The following is a 20,688-nucleotide window of genomic DNA, read 5'->3' as shown; positions in this document are numbered from 1 at the left end:
TCCTGCCTGGCCCTAATACTCTTCTGTACATCTCATTCTTAAAATGGCAAGAATTAAGTTTCTATACGGTCAGAACGTACCTGCGCCCGCTGCTTCTCCAGCTCCTTCTCGGCGTTGTCCTTCTGCTTCAGCGCCGCCTCCTCTGCCTTCGCCCGCTTCCTGGCGTCGCGCTCGGCCTCAGCCTTCTGCCGCTCCGCCTCCTCCTGGGCGACGCTCTTCTTCTGCGCCTCCTCCTCGGCCCGCAGCCGCAGGCGCAGCGCCTCGTTGGCCTTCTGCTGCCAGGCCTCCAGCTCGCGCTCGGCCTCCTCCCGGCCACGGTCGGCCTCCTCCTGCTGCCGCCGCAGGACGTCGGCCTCCTCCTGCAGCTGCTGCACGGCGCCCTGCTCCTTCCTCAGCGACTCTTCCAGCGCCGCCGCCTTCTGGTTGAAGGACACGGCCGACGTCTGCAGCTGCGTCGCCGCCGACTTCTGCGCCACCTCCTCCACCACCCGGACCTGCCGCAGCTTCTCCTCCTCCGCCTGCTTCACGCGCCTCTCCGCCTCCTCCGCCTGCAGCTTGAACCTCTGCAGCTCGTCCAGGGCCTTCTGCTTCTGCCGGGCCGCCTCCTTCTCCGCCTCGGACTTGCGCCGCAGCTCGTCCTCGGCGTCCTTCTTCTTCTGCGCCTCCTCGGCGACCTGCCGGCGGAGGCGCTCGGCCTCCTCCTGCGCCGCCTTGCGGAGCCGCTCGGCCTCCGCCGCCTTGTCCCGGAGGCCCTGCAGCTCGGCCTCCGACGCCGCCTTCTGCTTGACGGTGGTCTCCAGCTGGATCCGGACCACGTGGATCTCCTCCTCGATCCGAGTGCGACTCAGCAGAGCCTCCTCCAGCTGCTGGCCCTTGGACGTCACCTCCTGCTCCGACAGGCTCCTCAGCTGCTGCAGCTGCTGCTGGATGCTCTGCTTCTGCTTCTCGGCGTCCGCCGCCACGTCCTGCCGCCGCTCCGCCTCCTCCCTCATCCGCAGCTTCAGCTCCTCCGCCTCCTGCTCGGCTTTGGCCACCGACTCGGCGTGAGCTTCGGCCAGCTGCTTCTGCTTCTCCAGCTCCGCCTGCATGTCGGCGATCTTCCTCCTCTCCTCTTCTTTCAGCTTCTCAGACGCTTTCTGTTTCGGCAGAAGCAAAGAGATAGGGAATGAGTTAGAGCAGTTAGAGGACGACGACCTGGAAGCACCCGTAACACTCGCACGGATGTCAGAGAGAACTGTGTTTGCCCGAATATAAGACGGTGTTTTTTACATTCAGTGCGTTTACATGGGAATTTTAATTCCTCTTTAATTCAGAATTAAAATTAAATCCGATTTAAAATGAGTAAAAATTACCATGTAAACACCTAATTCCGAATGAAAATGGCCATTCCGAATTAAACTTAATTCTGAAGTAAGTGGCTGGTTTATTCCGATTTTTAATCCAAATAGAATAATTCCACGATCATGTATACACTCATTCCACTTTAAATTAATTCCGGTCTTTCTGCGCTGCTCGTTCACTTGCCCGTCTGTCGCCATGACGCTTATATTCCATGCTGGGCTTGTTTTCGAAACAAAGTTTCAAGATGGCAGCACGCAGTAAACGGTGGTCAAGAGCAGAGACGATTTATTTAATAAATAGCTTGGAGGACCTGGAAATAATTAAAAGAACGGATGGCAGGAAACATAAAAATTGTGAGCTTTTACAAAGTTGTAGTGGCTAAGTTTGTTTTTCTTCCAGTAGACGTAACTTCCGGTCCGCCCCCCTATCCAATCAGAACCTTCCCAACCCCAGACTTTACGAGGAATTGGATAAAGCCGATCAAACGTGTTTTCCATGTAAACCTCAATCTGGAATTACTGTTTCCATGTAAACTCAAAGGAAAATAGTTTAATTCAGAATTATTAATTCTGAATTAAAAAACATCATGTAACCGTGGCCACTGTCTTGGGGACGTGGCCTCGCAGACGGACGCTTCACACCACAACACCACACCACACTTCACCTTCATGCATCTCCGTTCATTGATCTTTCTGAGGCTGCTGGTTCGTTTTGGTGCCGATGCAACTTCCTTAATTCATTTTTAAGTTTAAACTCTTCAAGTAAATCAACGTTCAGTTGAATGAGAAACAGGTGGGAAATAAACAATCAACAGCAGGCAGGAAGGATTCGTTCAGGAAACACGGAGCCGCGACTCGACAATCAGACTGAAACAAACTTCTTCAAAATGAAGCGGCGGTGTAGCGATGCAGCAAACACAGGAGGATCATGGGACGTGACGGCGTTGACTTGGATCGACATGGAAGAGACACAGGACCAATCCAAGAGCAGGCAGCGGGAGGAGGCGGGATCAAGAGGGAGGAGGCGGGATCAAGAGGGATGAGGCGGGATCAAGTGGGATGAGGCGGGATGAGGAAGGTTCAACGGTTTAGAAATCCGTCTCGCCAATTTGGGAAACTTTTGTTCATCAATTCAGTTTGAAGAAACCGAAGCAAAAAAACAACAAATATTTATGTTTAGAGTCCCGATTTTCATCTTTTTTTTTTACATTTCTTTACCTTCCTGGCTCCTACCCCTCCCTCTCTGCTGTGCTTAAGCTCATTTCAAGGCCCCGCCCACTAGAAAGGCCAGTTGCTATGACAACCGACCTTCACATTTCAAACTAAATTGGACTAAACTGCATGTTCTGATCCGCCCGGCTGGCTGGACCCACTCGCTTCACAAAACTCCTCTTTACTAGTTCTGGGTAAACAATTATTTTTATAATGATTAATCTGACGATTATTTTATCAATTAGCTAACTAATGTAAGGAGTAATTGGATGATTATTCTAACGATTATTTTTCTGTTCGATTAATAAATTCCATAATGTATCAAATAAATATTAAAAATCCTTAATAATATAGTTTATTAAACACAGTTTTGCAAAGCAAAATAAAAATATAGAATAAAATTAATCGGGCGATTATTTTATCGATTAGTCGAATAATCTAACGAGTAATTGGACGATTATTCTAATGATTATTTTTCTGTTCATTTAATAAATTCCATAATTAATCGTATCAAATAAATATTGAAAATCCTTAATATAGTTTGTAAAACACAGTTTTGTACAATAAAATAAAAATATAGAATAAAATTATACAAAATAAAAAGGCCTGTTAACAGTGTTTTGTTGGACTGTATATTATCCATATGTTTTAAAAATAACATATTTAGATAAAACGGCACTGTTTCACACTAACTAAATTACATATTTTTATTCCATGAAATAGTCTAACCACGAAAGTAACCTTTCTATGGCGGGTGGAACTAAAAAAAACTTGTTTTCGGTAGGAATCACTTTCCGGTGGCACTTACCAGTAAAAAAAGATTTTTTATGCTGATGTTGTGACGTATGTTTTGCAAATATTATTGCCCCGCCCACGAGAGAAAAAGGTGGCGGGGCTTCAGATGCTCCAACATGCTGGTCTGGTATCAACTCCATAGTTTTGAGGACTTAGTGCTTTTTTTTTTTAGCTTTTTGCAGAAATTTGTTGGGCTGTGAGGAGGTCACAGTTTCAGTGACAGATTTCAAACCAGGCTTGAACCTTCCTGTCGCCACAGACGAGGGTCTGAAGCGATGGACTGACATGAACCGGGGGGGTTTCTGGGGGGTGGGGGGGGGGTGTTAAATACCTTTTGGGGTTAAATCATCCCTTTTAAGCGTGCGACTTAAAATCGTCATGACAAAGCGCTGGCGAGCAGGTCGAAAAGATCAAACACAACAGAAAGTTAGAAAAGGCAGGAAGGAAAAGGATCCGGGGGGAAAGGAAGTGAAGAAATAAAGGAAGTGAAGAAATAAAAGAAGTGAAGAAGCAGGAGAGAAAGACCGAGTTCACGTCCGCTACCGGACCGCGACACGGGCAGCTTCCTGCACCGTCGTCATGGCAACGCTGCGTCCGCAGCGCGAGTTCAGATGCCGACACGGCGAGCGGTTACCTCGTCGTCCTCCAGGCGGCGCTGCGTGTCGGCGATGAACTTGATGTACTGGCTGGTGAGGGTTGTCAGCTCGCTGTAGCGCGTCCGCAGTGTGACGTACTGAAAGAGAAGCAGACGCAGCGTTGAGCTAATCACTACAACAGCAGCTAACCGCTACAAAAGCAGCTAACTGCTACAACAGCAGCTAACCACTATCCCAGCAGCTAACCGCTACCCCAGCAGCTAACCACTATCCCAGCAGCTAACCGCTACAACAGCAGCTAACCGCCGCTCCAGCAGCTAACCGCCGCTCCAGCAGCTAACCGCTACCCCAGCAGCTAACCACTATCCCAGCAGCTAACCGCTACCCCAGCAGCTAACCACTACCCCAGCAGCTAACCGCTACAACAGCAGCTAACCGCTATCCCAGCAGCTAACCGCTGCAATAGCGCAGCTAACCGCCACCCCAGCAGCTAACCGCTATCCCAGCAGCTAACTGCTACAACAGCAGCTAACCGCCGCTCCATAAGCTAACCGCTACCCCAGCAGCTAACCGCTACCCCAGCAGCTAACCGCTACCCCAGCAGCTAACCACTATCCCAGAAGCTAACCGCTACAACAGCAGCTAACCGCCACACCGCCGCTACCTCTTGGATGATGCTGTCCGACGCGCTCTCCATCTTGGGCTTCTTCAGCGGCGACGCGGTCGGGTCCTGCAGGGCCTTGTAGGTGAGGATCAGCAGCTCGTAGTCCTTGGAGAGACAAACAAGACCCCGTTAATAAACCCCCGTCTGGGAGCTGCAAGTGCACCAGTATGCAGGTTTTAAAATTTGTTTTTTTTTTTTGTAATTTTTTAAAACTGTTAGTCCAATATTATTTTTAATTATTATTATTATTTATTTTTTTGGTAATACCAGTTTCGGTAAAAACCTATATTGCATATTTCTGCATTCTAATCTTCAAACAAAGGTTTTTTTGGTTTTTCTGGTGTGCATGAGTGTCTCCTTCACCAGGCTTCTTGGCAGTTTACTATATTTTATTAGTCCCTCATGAAAAGGAATGAGAAAAAATAAAATAAATAAATAAGTTAAAAAAATTATAATTCAAAATTTAAAAAATTTAATTCAATTAAAAAATATATGTATTTATTTATTTTTTTCCTTCCTTGTCTGCATATATATTAATGGTTAATACCAATTTTGGTTAAAAAAAAACCTATTTTTGTAAAAACCTAAAGCATATTTGTTTTAATCTTCAAACAAAGGTTTTTGTTTTTTTTTGTGCGAGAGTGTGTCTCCTTCACCAGCCCAAATAATAATAATAATAATAATAATAATAATAATAATAATAAATATTATTGGAATAACAGTTTACAAAAATAATATTTATATTTTTTTCCTCCCTTTTCTGCATATATATTAATGTTTTTGGTAAAAACCTAAAGCATATTTATGTATTTTAATCTTCAAACAAAGGTTTTTTTTTTTTTTGTGCATGTGTGCATGAGGAGTGTGTCTCCTTCCTCTTTGCCGTCTAGTATATTGTATTAGTCCCTCATGAAAAGGAATGAGAAATAAAAAAAATAAAAAATAAATAAGAATAATAACGGAGTACCCACCTTGAGCGAATCGATGTAGGCCTTGGCGTTCTTCTGACAGCTCTCCACGTCATCTCTGTTCCTCTCGATCTCCTCCAGGAGTTTCTGAGGGATCAACAGCCGGAGTTCATCCTCCGTTCAAGTGTTTCAGGGTTCGTACCTGTCACCGCTGCTCCCCCTGCTCCCCGCTCACCTTCTCCTCGGCCAGCTGAGCCCTCAGGGTCCCGCCCTCGCCGAGGGCCGTGGCCTGGATTCCCTCCTGCCTCTGCCGGGCCTCGGCCAGCCAGCGGATCAGCGCCTCGTAGCTCTGGCGGTACGACTTCATCCTGCGGCCCAGCAGGTCCAGCTCGCGCTGCCGCAGGTCCACCTGGGCGAACACGGCCTGCCAGCGGTCCAGCAGCCCCCCCACCAGGTGCCGCTGGTGCTCCAGGTCTGCGTCGCGCTCGCTGTGGATCCGGGTCATCCGGTCGTCGTCGGCCGCCGCCCGGCGGAGCTCGTCCTGCAGCCGGTCAAAGACCTGCTGGTCGGCCTCGGCCTCGCTGCGCATCGCCTGCCGGACACGACATCTGTCAGACCCTCAGACCTGAACCGGGGGGAACCCGGGTACAACCTAAACCTGGTTCTAGCCTGTAATGTGGTCAGGGTGTCTACAGGTCTGACCAAGTTCAATTTAAGACTTTTTAATACCATTTTCAAACAAAATTTAAGACCAAAAAGACACTTTGAACCCAACTTAAACCTGGTTCTAGCCTGTAATGTGGTCAGGGCGTCTACAGGCCTGACCGACATAAAATTAAGACTTTTTAAAACCATTTTCAAACTAAATTTAAGACCAAAAAGACACTTTGGACCCAATGTCCAGCGAAACTGGAATTTTCAAGCCATTTGTCACAAAATTTACATTTACCTATATTTCCTTGCCTCGTCTCGAGACTAAGGCGACTAAGGCCACGTTTACACATAGCCGGGTATTTACAAAAACGGATATTTCCCAATATTTCCGTTTTGAAAAATACTATAATTTACACAAACCCGCATAAATATGCTGCTAAGGGTGCTATGAGCAGACAAACCTACAGGCGGCAGTGTAACGAGAAGCATGAAGTCATGCTAGCCAATCGGAATCCTGGAAAAAAACATCAACAAATGACATAACTAACTTCCAGTTACTTCCAACAGGCCGCACACGTTTCTGTTGACTGGTGACGTTTCTGTTGCATAATGTGACGTTTTGAAGCCTAAATGTCCGTTTCCCTCTGTTTACAAGCAAACGTGAGGACGGAGTTCTTGCAAATCTCCACTTTGACCGGAGTTTTCAGAAATTATCGTTTTTGGTGACTTTGAGCTTCGTTTTCGTGTAAAAGAACGGCCAAAACGCATGAAAACACCACCGTTTTTGCTACGTGTAAACGGGGCCTAAGAAATCCAGCGCTGAGGTCGAGGTTGCCAGATCTGACAGGTTCCCGCCCAAAGGTGATGTAAAAACCGCAGAAATAATGAAAAACCAGCCCAAATCATACTTTCTCTATGTTAAAACCATAAATTATGAAATGGGGAACAAATTTCAAGCTTCACAACACCGCTAAATAGCCAAAAAAGTTCAGGCTCCAAACAAAGACTACAATTAAATTGAGTAGATTAAACCAAATCAAATAACAGTGAGTTTATTGTGCAAGTTTCTACTTTTCTCTGCCATAATGGAAACTTTTTTGTTTATAATTTCTCCTAAATATTTAGTAAATACCAAGAAAAGCAGCTGAATTTCATCAACCCACCCAACTGGGAGGAAACCCGCTCAACCTGGCAACCCTGAGTGAGGCGTCTAACAACTGGTAAACAGATTTCTCCTCAAAATGATTAAATAAACTTTTCCTTTTCAAAGTTTCACTTTTTAATGATGACCGGATAAATTCAGACTAAAATTAAGATTCAAAAATTAAGACCCTTGCATGGAGATTTAAGACAAATTAAGACATTTAAAGGTCTTATTAAGACTTTTTAAGGACCCACGGTCGTCCTGGTGGTGTTTTCATGAGGTTTATGTGTGTTCCTGCTGGTGGGACATTGAACTGCATCTCCAGGATAAAGACTGGAACGTAACCATGTAGGCTACTAAAAGCTTTTCTTGGACGTGTTGCAGGTCTGAAATGTACATTTGGACGTACATGAACATATTCAGAAAACATGGACTGTGTTGGTCTAAGATAAGCCTGCACGATAAATATCGATCGATAAATATTGGGAATTATGACGTCATATCAATAAATCCGATAATATCAAAAATAGCTCCGATATCCGATAATAAAAGTTCCAGTAAAGATTCCACAGTTTGTCTTCCATCTCTTTTGTCTCCAGGTGCGCACAAACTACAGGTGAATCTAGATTAAAAAAAATTATAAATATGTTTTCGGTAGTGTAGTCCCGATCGATCACGTCATTTCAAAACATCGGTATCGGCCAAAAAAGTATCAGGACATACCTAGTAATTAATGTTTTTAATATATATTAATTATTAAATCGTTTTATAATTGTATTTAACAACTGTATTAAACAATACCGACAGTTGATGTGTGTTTATTATAAGATATAGCTTTTGGGTGGCGCCGGCGGCTGGAAGTGTCGTTTTGCTGGAGGGGTAGAGAAGCGTGGCTAACAGAATGCTAACAACAGCTAGCCTACGCTCAGATAAATGGAGACCATGTCTGAAGTGTGAAAACACTATAAACTTCAAAGCGAAGGCAGCCCAACAGCCAAATGCAATGTTTACCAGGCGGACATTTCGCGTGGAGGAACGAACAGGTCTTCGTTCAATACGACAAACCTTATTCCACACCTGAAGACCCAGCATGAAAATACATACAGTGAGTACGTCGCTGCAACCAAGGCTGCTGCACTGAGACAGCCGACAATCAAAGAACGCTTTAAAAAGAAAGAAAAGCTGTCGGAGAAAAGTGACAGGGCCAAAACTATAACAGCCGCGAGCCAAAAAAAGTGATTGGATCGGGAAAAATCGGTATCGGCAGATACTCAAACTCAAGTGATCGGGAGCTAAAAAATTCTGATCTGGACAACCCTAGTTATCAGTTATCGGTCTTAAGAAGCAGGAAGATCGGTATCGGCTTGAAAAAACACATCCGTAGTCTAAGAGCTTGCGGTTACCTTCAGCTGGCTGCGCTGTTCCTCCACGTCCTGGGGCCCGTCCGGGACCTTGGTCACGTCCCGCAGGCGAGTCTCGTAGCCCTTCAGGGTGTTCTCTGCGTCTTTAGTATTCCTGATGACGACGTCGATGGTCTTCAGCCTGGAAACAAAAGGTTTCCACGTAAGTAAAGACCCCCGGGGACCAGGTCGGGGGGGCGCCTGAGGATCAGGGTCTCACTTGTCCAGGTAGACGGAGGACAGGCTGTAGACGTGGTCCATCTTCCGCAGGGTGAGGTCCAGCTCCGAGCGCAGCATGGGGGCGGAGCTGGACTGCTGCGGCGATGCCAGGACCTCCTCCGTCTTCTCGGCGACGGCGTTCAGCTCCTTCTTCAGGTCCTCCAGCTCCGACTGGACTTTCTGTGACACAGACAGGAGACGGCGTTCAGACGGGAGTCCCACCTGGACCCGTACTGGTGCCACTGCGGTTTTTCTACCATCTGGTCGCTGGTCTTCAGGGCGCAGGCCTTCAGCGGCTCCTTGTCCACGGCCTGCCGGAGGCGCGACACCGTCCGGGTCTCGCAGGCCTCCAGCCTCAGGCGGAGGTCCTTGATGGTGGACAGGTACGTCCTGCACACGGACTCGTCCTGCTCGCCTGTTCGGGACAAACGGAATTAAGCGATGATGTCACGGCGTCCGGAGGGAAACAAATTGGGGTTAAAGAAGCTGTTTTAGTTCAGGCGAGTTGCTGCCTCGAATATTACTACGGAAGAGTATAAGAGAGTAAGAGTATAGTAATAAGAGTATTAGGGCCAGGCAGGAGAAAAATAAAATTTTAGAGGAGGAAGATTTTTTTTTCATTATACACTGAAATTTCGAGAAAAAAGTCGAAATGTCGAGATTAATGTTAAAGTACAATTTCGAGAAAAAAGTCGAAATGTCGTGAATAAAGTTGAACTGTAGGCATAATTTCGACTTTATTCTCGAAATTTTATTTCAACATTATTCTAGACATTTCGACTTTTTTCTCAAAATTGTATTTCAACGTTAATTTCGACATTTCTACTTTTTCTTGACATTTTGACTTTTTTCTCGAAGTGCACAATAAAAAAAAATCTTCCCCTCTCAAATATTTTTTCTCCTGCATGGCCCTAATACTCTTCCATATATTACCGTATTGGCCCAAATATAAGACAGTGTTTTTGGCATTTAAATAAGACTGAAAAAATGGGGGTCGTCTTACATTTGGGGTCTAGACATTATACCCATTCACAACGCTAGATGACGCCTATATCTTTAAAGCGAATGCTGAATTTAACTCCCCAGGCCAAAGCAAACCCCTGTCACGAAGAAGAAAAGTAAAAATAGCGGTAAGAAAGAAAAGAGAAGAAAATAAGAGAAGAGATAACAGAAAATGGAGAAACGTAGCGACAATCTGGAGAAAAGTGGGTGGAAGATCGGCAGGTTAACCAGCAGTTGAGGAGAAGTTATGATGCAAACTTCAAGATGATGATTTGAATGAGGCAAAATAACATGCTTTTTCTCTCGAATATATTGTTATAATCGTTTGTTTCAGATGTACTGTAATTATTATCTGTATAAAAAATTTAATTTGTTGTTCAAAAAGTCTTTTTTCAAACGTCTTATAATCAGGGTCGTCGATATTCGGGCCAATACGGTAAACATCAACAAGATCATTCAAATCCAAAATAAAGTCCAATCTGATCAGATATCAATCGGAGAAAATAATCATCGTCGTCTTTTCACAAATTTATCTGCGTATAACTTCTGGGTCCCACCGGGGCGAGGAAGCGCCTCGTTGCAGTCGCACCCGACGCCGTGGACCACCATCGATCCAGTCAATGGGCGCCAGACACGCCCACCGCTGAGCGTTGCCATGGCGCCGCCGTGTGAGCCACAGGTTTGGGTTTGATTGTTCGAATCGCAGATCGCGCTAGCAGGGAGTGACGGAGACAAGCCGACTGATTTTCAAAATAAAACACCACCAAAGGGCGTGACGCTGGCGCGTGGAGGGGGCGGGGCCACGTCTCAGAGGGTTTTTGAAGATTTTGACTTCATTTTTGAAGTTAAAAAAGCTCATTTTATGTCACATAACTCATCTTTTTTATTTACATTTAAATCCAAGAAAGGAAAAAACAATGATGGGAAACTTTAAATGAGCTGATTATCTTCTGATTAGCTTCATAGACGAGGGAACGAGACCGTAGCAAAGCCGGATCGTGGCGCTTCAACCCCCCCGAGGGACCCAGGTCTTTATTGTTCCTACTGCATTAGTTTCATCATGCTTCATTTATTAATCAGTGACCCGTTTCGTTCATTCGCTGATTGACAACGGGAATCATGACACATGCACAGATACAGGACATGGCGTGAAGCGGAGGTGATTAGGAGGTTTGAGTTCAAGCGTGGACGTCAGTTTCAGCCTTCAACGCTCACACAGCTCAGCTCAGACATTCAGAAGCTCCAACTGCACTTTTTACGCAAACATCTTACCTGCTGACAGGGGAACGGAGCCTGAAACAGGAACCCAACAGTCAATTTAAGCTCCGGTGGCCGTGAATGAATGATGCGTGTCAAATGGTCAAATGATGAATATGTGTGCAGAGGACAGATACCACTTTTCCACCAAACCGGTTGCAGACTGGTTCAGGACCAGTGCTGAGTTTGGAACCAAGCTTTCTGTTTCCACTGACAAAGAACTGGCTCCAGGGTAGCAGCAACTCTTTCCGCCCCCCTCCTTCAGAGGTTATTAGGACCAACGGCAATAGCCAGACTGGGAGACGGAGACATTTTCAAATAATGAATCTGGATGCAGCAAAGCATCATGGGTCTGAGGAGGAGACAACCCGTCTTTTAGAGATGTGTCCACGGAGGAGCTACGTGGACCAAGTCCTATTAGAGCAGATGCCTTGTTGTTGCTGCAACTTTCACGCAAACGCAGCGACGTAACTGACGTTTGCAGTGACGTAATGGCGTGGCTCCCCTTAGCACCCGAGCTATGGAAAAACAAATCGGTTCTCAACTGGTTCCAAGTTGAACGAGTTGTGAACCAGAATCAGCCCTGGAACCGGTTTGGTGGAAAAGCGGTAAAAGCCGGGGTCCGGCGATGCTCTCGGGAGCTAGCTGGCGTACGAGAACCCAGCAGGACGAACCTTGCTCTGCGGAGCTGACCATGGTGGTGTAGTGCTGGCTGGCCCGGTTGTAGTTGGACTCCACCTGCATGCGGTCCTCGGCCCCGAACATCTGGGAGTCCTGGCTGTCTCTCAGGAAGTCCTGGTAGTGCGTCTCCAGGTTCCTCAGGGCCAGCCGGTACTCGTCCACCCGCATGGTCTTGAACTGCACAAGAGCAAAGTGTCATCCTCTCTCCGGTGGGGTACCTCAAGGCTCCACTCTGGGCCCACTGCTGTTTAGTGTTTTCATCCCACCCTGGGGGTCAATGATTTCGAATTCAGAATTAAAATGAAATCTGATTAAAAATTAGTAAAAACCATGTAAACACCTAATTCCGAATGAAAATGGACTTCCGAATTAAACTTAAGACCCCGTCCACACGTAGCCGGATATCTGCGGATATCTGCTAAACCGGAGATATTTTCCTACGTTTTGACCTGTCATCCACACGAAAACGCAAATAAACGAAGGTTTAAAAAAATCCGGGCAAAGTGAAGATTTTTGAAAACTCAGTTTATGTAGATGCGTGTAGACACACACAACCGGAGTTTTGCGTTTTCGAACGTCACATTATGCGCCAAAACAACAACAAATCTGCTCTGACGTGCGACTTTTGTTTACTACAGATGATCCAGCATCTGTTCTCCAAGCTATTAAATAAATAAATGGTCTCTGGTCTTGACCACCGTTTACTGCGTTACACCGACGCAGAGGCTACGCCGTAGGGTGCGCGTCGCCGCGTACCCTACGCGGAGCCGCGGAGCCGCAGATGATCTACAGGTTTGAAATGCTTATGAATGTGGTCGAAAACGCAGATCTTTGGTTATGTGTGGAAGGGTTTTTTTTTTAAAAACGATGTAATGTGGATGCAAATTTTTTTATAAACGGAGGGGGGAAATATTCGTTTTTAAAAATACCCGGCTACGTGTGGACGGGGTCTAATTCTGAAGTAAGTGGCTGGTTTATTCCGATTTAAAATCCAAATAGAATAATTCCGCGATCATGTATACACTAATTCCGCTGACGCTTATATTCTGCGCTGGGCTTGTTTTCGAAACAAAGTTTCAAGATGGCAGCACGCAGTAAACGGTGGTCAAGAGCAGAGGCGATTTATTTAATAAATAGCTTGGAGGACCTGGAAATAATTAAAAGAACAGATGGCAGGAAACATAAAAATTGTGAGCTTTTCAAAGTTGTAGCGGCTAAGTCTGTTTTTCTTCCGGTAGACGTAATTTCCGGTCCGCCCCCCTATCCAATCAGAACCTTCCCAACCCCCAGACCTTAAGCGGAATTGGATAAAGCCGATCAAATGTGTTTTCCATGTAAATCTCAATTCGGAATTACTATTTCCATGTAAACTCGAAGGAAAATAGTTTAATTCTGAATAATTTAAATCGGAATAATTAAATTCCGAATTAAAAAACCTCATGTAACCGTGGCCATTGAAACAGTATTAAATCTGGAGGTTTGTTACCATGGTGACGTTCCAGGTCTTGATGACGTGGACGTCCCTCATCAGGTACTGCCAGGCCAACAGGCTCTTCAGGTCCACGAACATCATCTGCCACATGTTCTGCAGCCGCTGCAGGTTCCCGTCCAGCCTGAGGACGGGGACGAGGACGTTAGCGGGTTTGATTGGCGGGTTTCCTTGGATCCTTTGACTCACGTGTTCGGAGCTCACCCGGCGACGGCATTCAGGGCGTCTTTGTTGACGGGTGGAACCAGGAAGCAGATGGACGGCACCGACGCCTCGTCGCCCCTGTCGTTCAGGACCTTCCACTTGTACGGCTGCGAGTTGTTCAGAAGGGCGCATTCGTCTCCTCGGTGGACCGTGATCTGCAGGACGACAGCGAGGAGTGAGACTCCGGAAACCGGAGGTGAAGCTCACCGGGAGGCGCTCGGCCCCATCTAAAGCTGCTTTCGTTAACGAAAATTACGACTAAATATCGTCGCCAACGGACCTTTATCAGCTGAGGAAAACGAGACGAGACGCAACGAAAAAATGCTGGTCATGTGACGATAACGATAATTAAATATATAATGCAATATCGTAGAGGAATAAAAACCAGACTAAAATGTAGATTACAAAATAAAAACTCTGCTAAAATGTGTCTTCATTTTCGTTGACCAAAACGAGACGAAATGTTCTAACAAAGATCCTTAATCTCCATGTTTTTAGTAGTTTCCTCTGGTTTAGTCTTTAAACCAGTTTAGTCTTTAGATCTTTGGATACACATTCCTACATAGACGTGGAAAAGAAAACCCAATGTGTCGTTGGAAAAGAAAAAGACGGGGAGAAATGTGGAAAAATTAATATGTTGTAAACTCAAATGAGAGTCTTCTGTATCTGGAATGAATGTATTCTTGAGTCTATAAGGTAACAATAATATAATAATAAGATAACCTTGTTTGAATTATAAAATTGGTTTGGATAAATATAATCTTTGACTAAAACTAGACTAAAATGGTCCTGGACAATTCTGTCTAAAATCAGACTAAAACGCTTAGACTTTTAGTCGACTGAAACTTGACACGACTAAAAGGAGAATGAACCTGACTAAAACTAATAAAAACTAAAATGATAGCTTGACCCAAAGACTAGACTAAAACTAAAACAGGCTGACAAAAAACAAAACTACCTCCATCTGCTTGAAGTCGCACACGGCCTGGATGGGCAGCTTCCCCTTGATGGGAGTCGCTGGGTTCCTGGGTTTCAGCTGGACGATGGTGTTTGCTCGGCGCTTCAGACCCTCCAGGTGAGTGCTGAACTCGTTCAGCTGCTCCTTCTCATCCTGCGAGGGACACAGGCGTATGCTGGGGTCAGTTTCTTGTTTATTAAAACTCTTTATTTATTCCTTTTTCACAGAAAACAAAACCTTTCCCCCTACACACATACTATCAAAATGTGCATTTTAGGCCGACATTAATACAGACAGTAAGATTCATTATTCCCCTTCTTTTACAACAACCCATTTCCATCAGAATCCAAATACGACACAACATTCAGATTCAGACGTCTCCATCTCCCTCACTCAGCACGGTCAGATACAAGAACCAGGAAAGGAGAAATAAAACACCCCATAAACCAACACCCATATAAAAGATAAAAAGATAAGTCTCCACTGCTTAAGAAAGCTGTCATCTTTTCACATTGATAAAAAGCTGCTCACCATGTTCTATAGATGTTTTATTGAATCTATAATCTCTTTTATCTTAGTGTCCTGGTTTGGCAACTTACCCCTAAAAAATAAAAAACACAACTCAACTGTCCCTTTATTTATTTATTTTTTAACTTTATTTTTAAGAAATTTTACAATATATATGGAAAAAAGGATCAATATGTGTACATTTTAAGAGATAGAGCTAGGTCCAGGTCTCAAAGACAATTGTCTTTTTATCTTTGTTTGTCCACAATCTACTGTATCATTCATATTATAGAGTATAAAGTACTCAAAGCCAAGACAACAAAACACAATTAATCACATAAATAAATGCTAACTGTGTCCTGCTATGGTGAAGAACCATATTCCAAATGAGCTGTCCATTTCCTCCAGTTTGTAGAGAATTTATCCATGCACAAGTTCAAGGAAAAAGTCAGTCTTTCCATGTCATATATTTCTTTCACAATTGTAATCCACTCCTCTTTCGATGGGGGCTCTTTTGATAGCCATCTCCTCGTAATAGCCTGTTACTGGCTACCAACATTATTTTAATCAAGTATTTATCAGTATCAACTGTCCCTTTAACGGGCAGCTACAGAGACTTGCTGAGTCCATGTTTGATGATACATCTCATCCACTATACGGCCAATTCCAGTATCTCCCTTCTGGCCGGAGGTTTAAAATGCCTTTGTGCAAAACTAAAAGGTATAAATGCAGTTTTGTCCCCCTCTCCCGCTATTAATGCCCTAAATAGGACATGATTTCCCATCCTCCATCTAGGTCTATTTATTTATTGATCTATTGTTTTGCTTATTCAATCTGGAGAATTTGTTTTGTTTGTCCGTCAATGTTTTGTTTTGTTATTCTCCTGTTTGTCTTGTGTCACTGTCACTGTACTGTATGGTGTTGTAAGTTTCTACTTTTTACCTGCAAACAAATCTACCTTCGGGTATCAATAAAGTTACCTTACCTTACCTTAAATAAATAGATTTATATGAATAGAAAAGAGAAGAATTAAAAAAAAATAGAATTAAAATGATGTGCATATACGCGTGTGCGTATATGCACATAACGTGAGATTCTTTTACATATCTGACATACATGCTTTTTATTTGGGATATAACTGGGGTCAGTTTCATGATGCCGAACTCCCCACCACACCATCGGAGTACCACCTGGTTCCTGTTTGGGCCCCAGTCCTTTGCAAAACCTGCTGAAAACCCGACCAGTTCCAGGTCCACTACCAAAAACCACTTCAGGTTCAGGTTGAACTTCCCGTTATTGACGTGATCTGATGGTGGGAGGTAATAAACTCACGGTGGCGTCCTGCAGCAGGTCCTCCAGCCGCGTCACCGTCACCGAGCGGTCGCAGCTGTACTTCCTCTTCATGGTGTCCTGCATCTTCCTCATCTTCTCCTCCGCCTCCTTCATGTCGGCGAAGAACTGGGTGATGAGGAAGATGGAGAGATTTAACAACCGGCGTCGTTAAGACTTTCTGCGGTTGTTTTATTTTACTTTCAGGGACTCGGCTGGTATCGTACCTGGAAGTAGGCTGCATTTTCCTTCAGGTGGGTTTCGATGCAGCAGCAGAGCTGCAGGAGCCAGCTCCACTGCGTCTGCAGGGCTGCGGTGAAAGACTGAGGGAGGGGAAGAATGTTAACGGACTTACAGGTAAACAGAACGAGAAGAAGAAATAACAGCCACTTTCAACTCCAGACGACACAACTTAATAAAAAAAGGAGTCGTTATCCAGTTGAAGTGCAGAAACTGTGATAAACTAAGAAAACCTGACGATAAAAGTCGAGTTGTTCTAAACCAGGGATCGGCAACCCGTGGCTCCAGAGCCGCATGCGGCTCTTTAGCGCCGCCCTAGTGGCTCCTGGAGCTTTTTCAAAAATGTTTGACCTTTTTTTTTCTTCTTTTTTCTTTTTTTCCTATTTGTCTTTTCTTTTTTTCTTCTCTTTTTCTTTTTTTCCATTTTTTCTCTTCTTTTCTATTTTTCTCTTTTTTTCTTTTTTTTATTTTTTTCTTTTTTTTCTTTTTTATCTTCTTTTTCCTTTTTTTATTTTTCTTCTTTTTTTCCTTTTTTCTCTTTTTTTCTTCCTGTTTCCTTTCCTTTTTAATCTTACATTTCAACTTTTTTCTCAACATTTCAACTTTTTTCTCAACATTTCAACTTTTTTCTCAAGAAGGTACTCCAATATTAATCTTGACATTTTGACTTTTTCTCAAAATTTTGACTTTTTTCTCGACATTTCGACTTTTTTCTCGAAGTGCATAATGAATAAAAAAAATCTTCCCCCAGTTATAACTAATATAAAAACATGCAGCGTGTGTTGCCTTCATTCTAAGGCTGATACAAGACTTTTCATTTTTTGCGGCTCAAGACATATTTGTTTTTTGTGTTTTTGGTCCAATATGGCTCTTTCAACATTTTGGGTTGCCGACCCCTGTTCTAAACAAACGGTTCTGAAAAGGGGTTTGAAAAAGGTTTTATTCAGTTTGTAAAGACAAAAACCTTCTGGCCTCATTTATCCAGGATGGGAACCGGCTCTGTGGCAAGCTGTGGCACCTGAGGTTACTGGGGCACCTGGGGTAACTGGGGCTTCAGAACTGCCTCTGGTCAGAGAGTCACATCTCAGACGCCTGAGTCGGCATTTTAAATGCTGACTTTCACAAAAGTAAAATTAGAAAAAGACCGAGTTGCTCGGTTTGTTCGGTTTGTTGGGTTTGTGCAGCGAAGTCAGATCCTGCTCACGGCAGCGCGGCTTAAATATTCAAAAAACATCCGAGGAAACTATGGGACCTTTGAGACGACGTCCTGCGGACGAACAAGACCAACACTGGGACGTTTGGAGGAACCTGAACGCAGCATCAAGCACCCTCAAGCACGGCGGTGGAGGGGCCATGGTCTGGGACATGAACCGGACTGAGCGTCTCACCTCGATGGTCCTCCTGGCCGGGTGTCCGTCCCTCAGCAGCTTGTCTCCCGTCGCCTGGACGGCGTTGACCTTCTTCTCCCGGTGCTCCAGGTCCCTCATCAGACCCTGCAGGGGGGGGGCAGCGAGAACCAGAGTCACATCACCGTCACCGTCGGCAACCACAGCACTCTGAGGTCACGGCGACGCCCCCTTATCGCTCTACCGAGTCTGAGCATCTTAGTCTTATTTTAGTCAGAATTCTCCATTTTAATCTAGTTTTAGTCGACGAAAACCGATGACATTTTAGTCTCCATCTCAGATGGATGGATGGATGGATGAGTGGATGATGGATGAGTGGATGATGGATGGATGGATGAAGGATGGATGGATGGATGAAGAATGGATGGATGAAGGATGGATGGATGGATGAGTGGATGATGGATGGATGGATGAATGAGGGGATGGATGGATGGATGAGTGGTGATGATGGTGATGGATGGATGGATGGAACTAGTGTTGTTTCTGTCAGCCTGTTTCTATTCTAGTTTTAGTCTAGTCTAGTCTAGTCACGTTGATCCTCTCGTCGTGTCAAGATTCAGTCGACTAAACGTCTGAGCATTTTAGTCTTATTTTAGTCAGAATTGTCCAGGACCATTTTAGCAGAGTTTTTATTTTGTAATCTACATTTTAGTCTGGTTTTTATTCGTCAATGATATTGCATTATATATTTAATTATCGTTATCGTCACATGACCAGCATTTTCGTTGCGTCTCACTCTCCTCAGGTGATAAAGGTTTGTTGACGACGATATTTAGTCAAAATTTACCGAGTAGTTGTCCTTCTTGGACGTGACGTTGGGGTTCCGGTCGCTCCAGTCGTAGTTCACCTCCTCCTCCTCCTTCTCGTTCAGCCACAGCAGCTCCTTGGTGGCGGCGCTGACGAAGGTGTGGAGCTCCACCAGGTAGCGGAGGCGGGACTTGGACGCCGCCTGCAGGACGGAGACGGAGACGCCTCAGATAAACGTTCGGCTCCGGTTCCGAGTCACCCCCCCCAACGATCACGTGACTCACCAGCAGCTTCCCGTACTGCAGCTCCAGCTTCCCCAGGTAGTCGCGGTACGCAGGTTTGCTAGCGGCGGTGATCTGACTCTGGAGGACAAACGAGGCACAAGTCACTCATAAATAATAATAAAATTGATAATACATTTTATTTATAATGCACTTTATATTTGAATCAAATCTCATTTCCCCCAAAAATGCGACTTGTACTCCGGAGCGACTTATAGTCCGGAAAATACAGTAACTAATTACAGTAATTACAATAAAGATTCACTCTTAAATCACTGCAGCTTCAAACTAACGGATCTTTTACATGAATGGCTGCGTTTGTCTGTTTCACTTCATTTAATATCTGTAATTTCGTCTTTATTCAAATTCATATACTGATTTAATTGACTCATATGGTTTAATGACCAGAAGACATCGTAGATCTCCCATCATGCTCTCTGGACGTACCTCGTCCGCCTTGGCCCGCTCGATCTTGGTGCGGAACTCCTCCACGGACTGGTGGAGGCCCCGGTGGCTGCCCAGGTGGGACTCCACGCCGGGCAGGTCGGCGCCCCACTCGCCCTCCTCCACCCGCCGCTGGTTCTCCTCCACCCAGCCCAGCAGGTCGCGGGCGTAGCGCAGGGTGACCTCGTCCAGCTCGGGCCGGGCCGCCTGCCGCAGGACCTGGACCGTGTGGACCTGGGTCATGGGGATCTGCTGGGTCGTCACTCCCGACTTCAGCCGCAGGTTGTACTCGCTGCGGACGTTCACCAGCCGCTCGTGGAGCCGGTAGACTCTAGACCCGGGAAGACGACAAAGGATGAACAAACAGTCCTGGACCAGAACTTCAGGTTTGGGACAATAACAAACAGTAATCGCTCTGTATTTCATTTCAATGACCCGTTTGACTTCATAATTTGTTTGTGGGCAAGTCCAAAGAGTGGTCACAAAACATTAAAACCATGGAGAATGGATCTGCAAGAAGATCTAACAGAGGAAGAAAACGGGACAGAATTGGTTTAACACCTCAAACTTAAACTGCAAATACAAACTCTAAATTACTACAACACATAATTTAGTTGGTTTCCCCAAGTGTCTCTGGCTCAGAGACGGTTGAGGGTATCTGAGACAGTTGGAGGTAACTGAGACGGTTGCAGGTATCTAAGACGGTTGCAGGTATCTAAGACGGTTGGAGGTATCTAAGACGGTTGGAGGTATCTAAGACAGTTGCAGGTATCTAAGACGGTTGGAGGTATCTAAGACGGTTGCAGGTATCTAAGACGGTTGGAGGTATCTAAGACGGTTGGAGGTATCTGAGACGGTTGCAGGTAACTGAGACAGTTGCAGGTATCTAAGTGTGTCGCAGGTATCTGAGACGGTTGCAGGTATCTAAGACGGTTGGAGGTATCTAAGACGGTTGCAGGTATCTGAGACGGTTGCAGGTATCTAAGACGGTTGCAGGTATCTGAGACGGTTGCAGGTATCTAAGACGGTTGCAGGTATCTAAGACGGTTGCAGGTATCTGAGACGGTTGGAGGTATCTGAGACGGTTGGAGGTATCTGAGACGGTTGCAGGTATCTGAGACGGTTGCAGGTATCTGAGACGGTTGCAGGTATCTAAGACGGTTGCAGGTATCTGAGACGGTTGCAGGTATCTAAGACGGTTGCAGGTATCT

General features: G+C 45.2%; 1 protein-coding gene across 18 annotated transcripts in view; it reads right to left on the bottom strand.

The window, feature by feature from the left end:
- Positions 1-20,688, bottom strand: part of pleca (plectin a) — a 143,578-nt gene that overhangs the window by 12,543 nt on the left and 110,347 nt on the right. For 15 of the 18 annotated variants that reach the window (XM_061741258.1, XM_061741260.1, XM_061741259.1 and 12 more), the window contains 19 exons: positions 19,481-19,808; positions 19,037-19,114; positions 18,793-18,954; positions 17,988-18,092; positions 16,587-16,682; positions 16,363-16,488; positions 14,524-14,676; positions 13,566-13,720; positions 13,359-13,485; positions 11,866-12,049; positions 11,207-11,227; positions 9,190-9,347; positions 8,934-9,112; positions 8,717-8,855; positions 5,751-6,107; positions 5,579-5,662; positions 4,608-4,712; positions 3,982-4,080; positions 81-1,136 (listed from right to left, as the gene is read on the bottom strand). In XM_061741258.1, the coding sequence (XP_061597242.1) occupies positions 81-1,136; positions 3,982-4,080; positions 4,608-4,712; positions 5,579-5,662; positions 5,751-6,107; positions 8,717-8,855; positions 8,934-9,112; positions 9,190-9,347; positions 11,207-11,227; positions 11,866-12,049; positions 13,359-13,485; positions 13,566-13,720; positions 14,524-14,676; positions 16,363-16,488; positions 16,587-16,682; positions 17,988-18,092; positions 18,793-18,954; positions 19,037-19,114; positions 19,481-19,808 (3,712 nt within the window). The remainder of the gene's footprint in view (positions 1-80; positions 1,137-3,981; positions 4,081-4,607; positions 4,713-5,578; positions 5,663-5,750; positions 6,108-8,716; positions 8,856-8,933; positions 9,113-9,189; positions 9,348-11,206; positions 11,228-11,865; positions 12,050-13,358; positions 13,486-13,565; positions 13,721-14,523; positions 14,677-16,362; positions 16,489-16,586; positions 16,683-17,987; positions 18,093-18,792; positions 18,955-19,036; positions 19,115-19,480; positions 19,809-20,688) is intronic. The other 3 variants (XM_061741261.1, XM_061741262.1, XM_061741271.1) reach the window with 1 other exon arrangement.

The sequence above is a fragment of the Cololabis saira genome, chromosome 15 (genome assembly GCF_033807715.1).
Source record: "Cololabis saira isolate AMF1-May2022 chromosome 15, fColSai1.1, whole genome shotgun sequence".
Lineage (NCBI taxonomy): Eukaryota > Metazoa > Chordata > Actinopteri > Beloniformes > Belonidae > Cololabis > Cololabis saira.
Note: the sequence above shows the minus strand (reverse complement) of the source record. Positions and strands in the feature narration are given on the sequence as shown.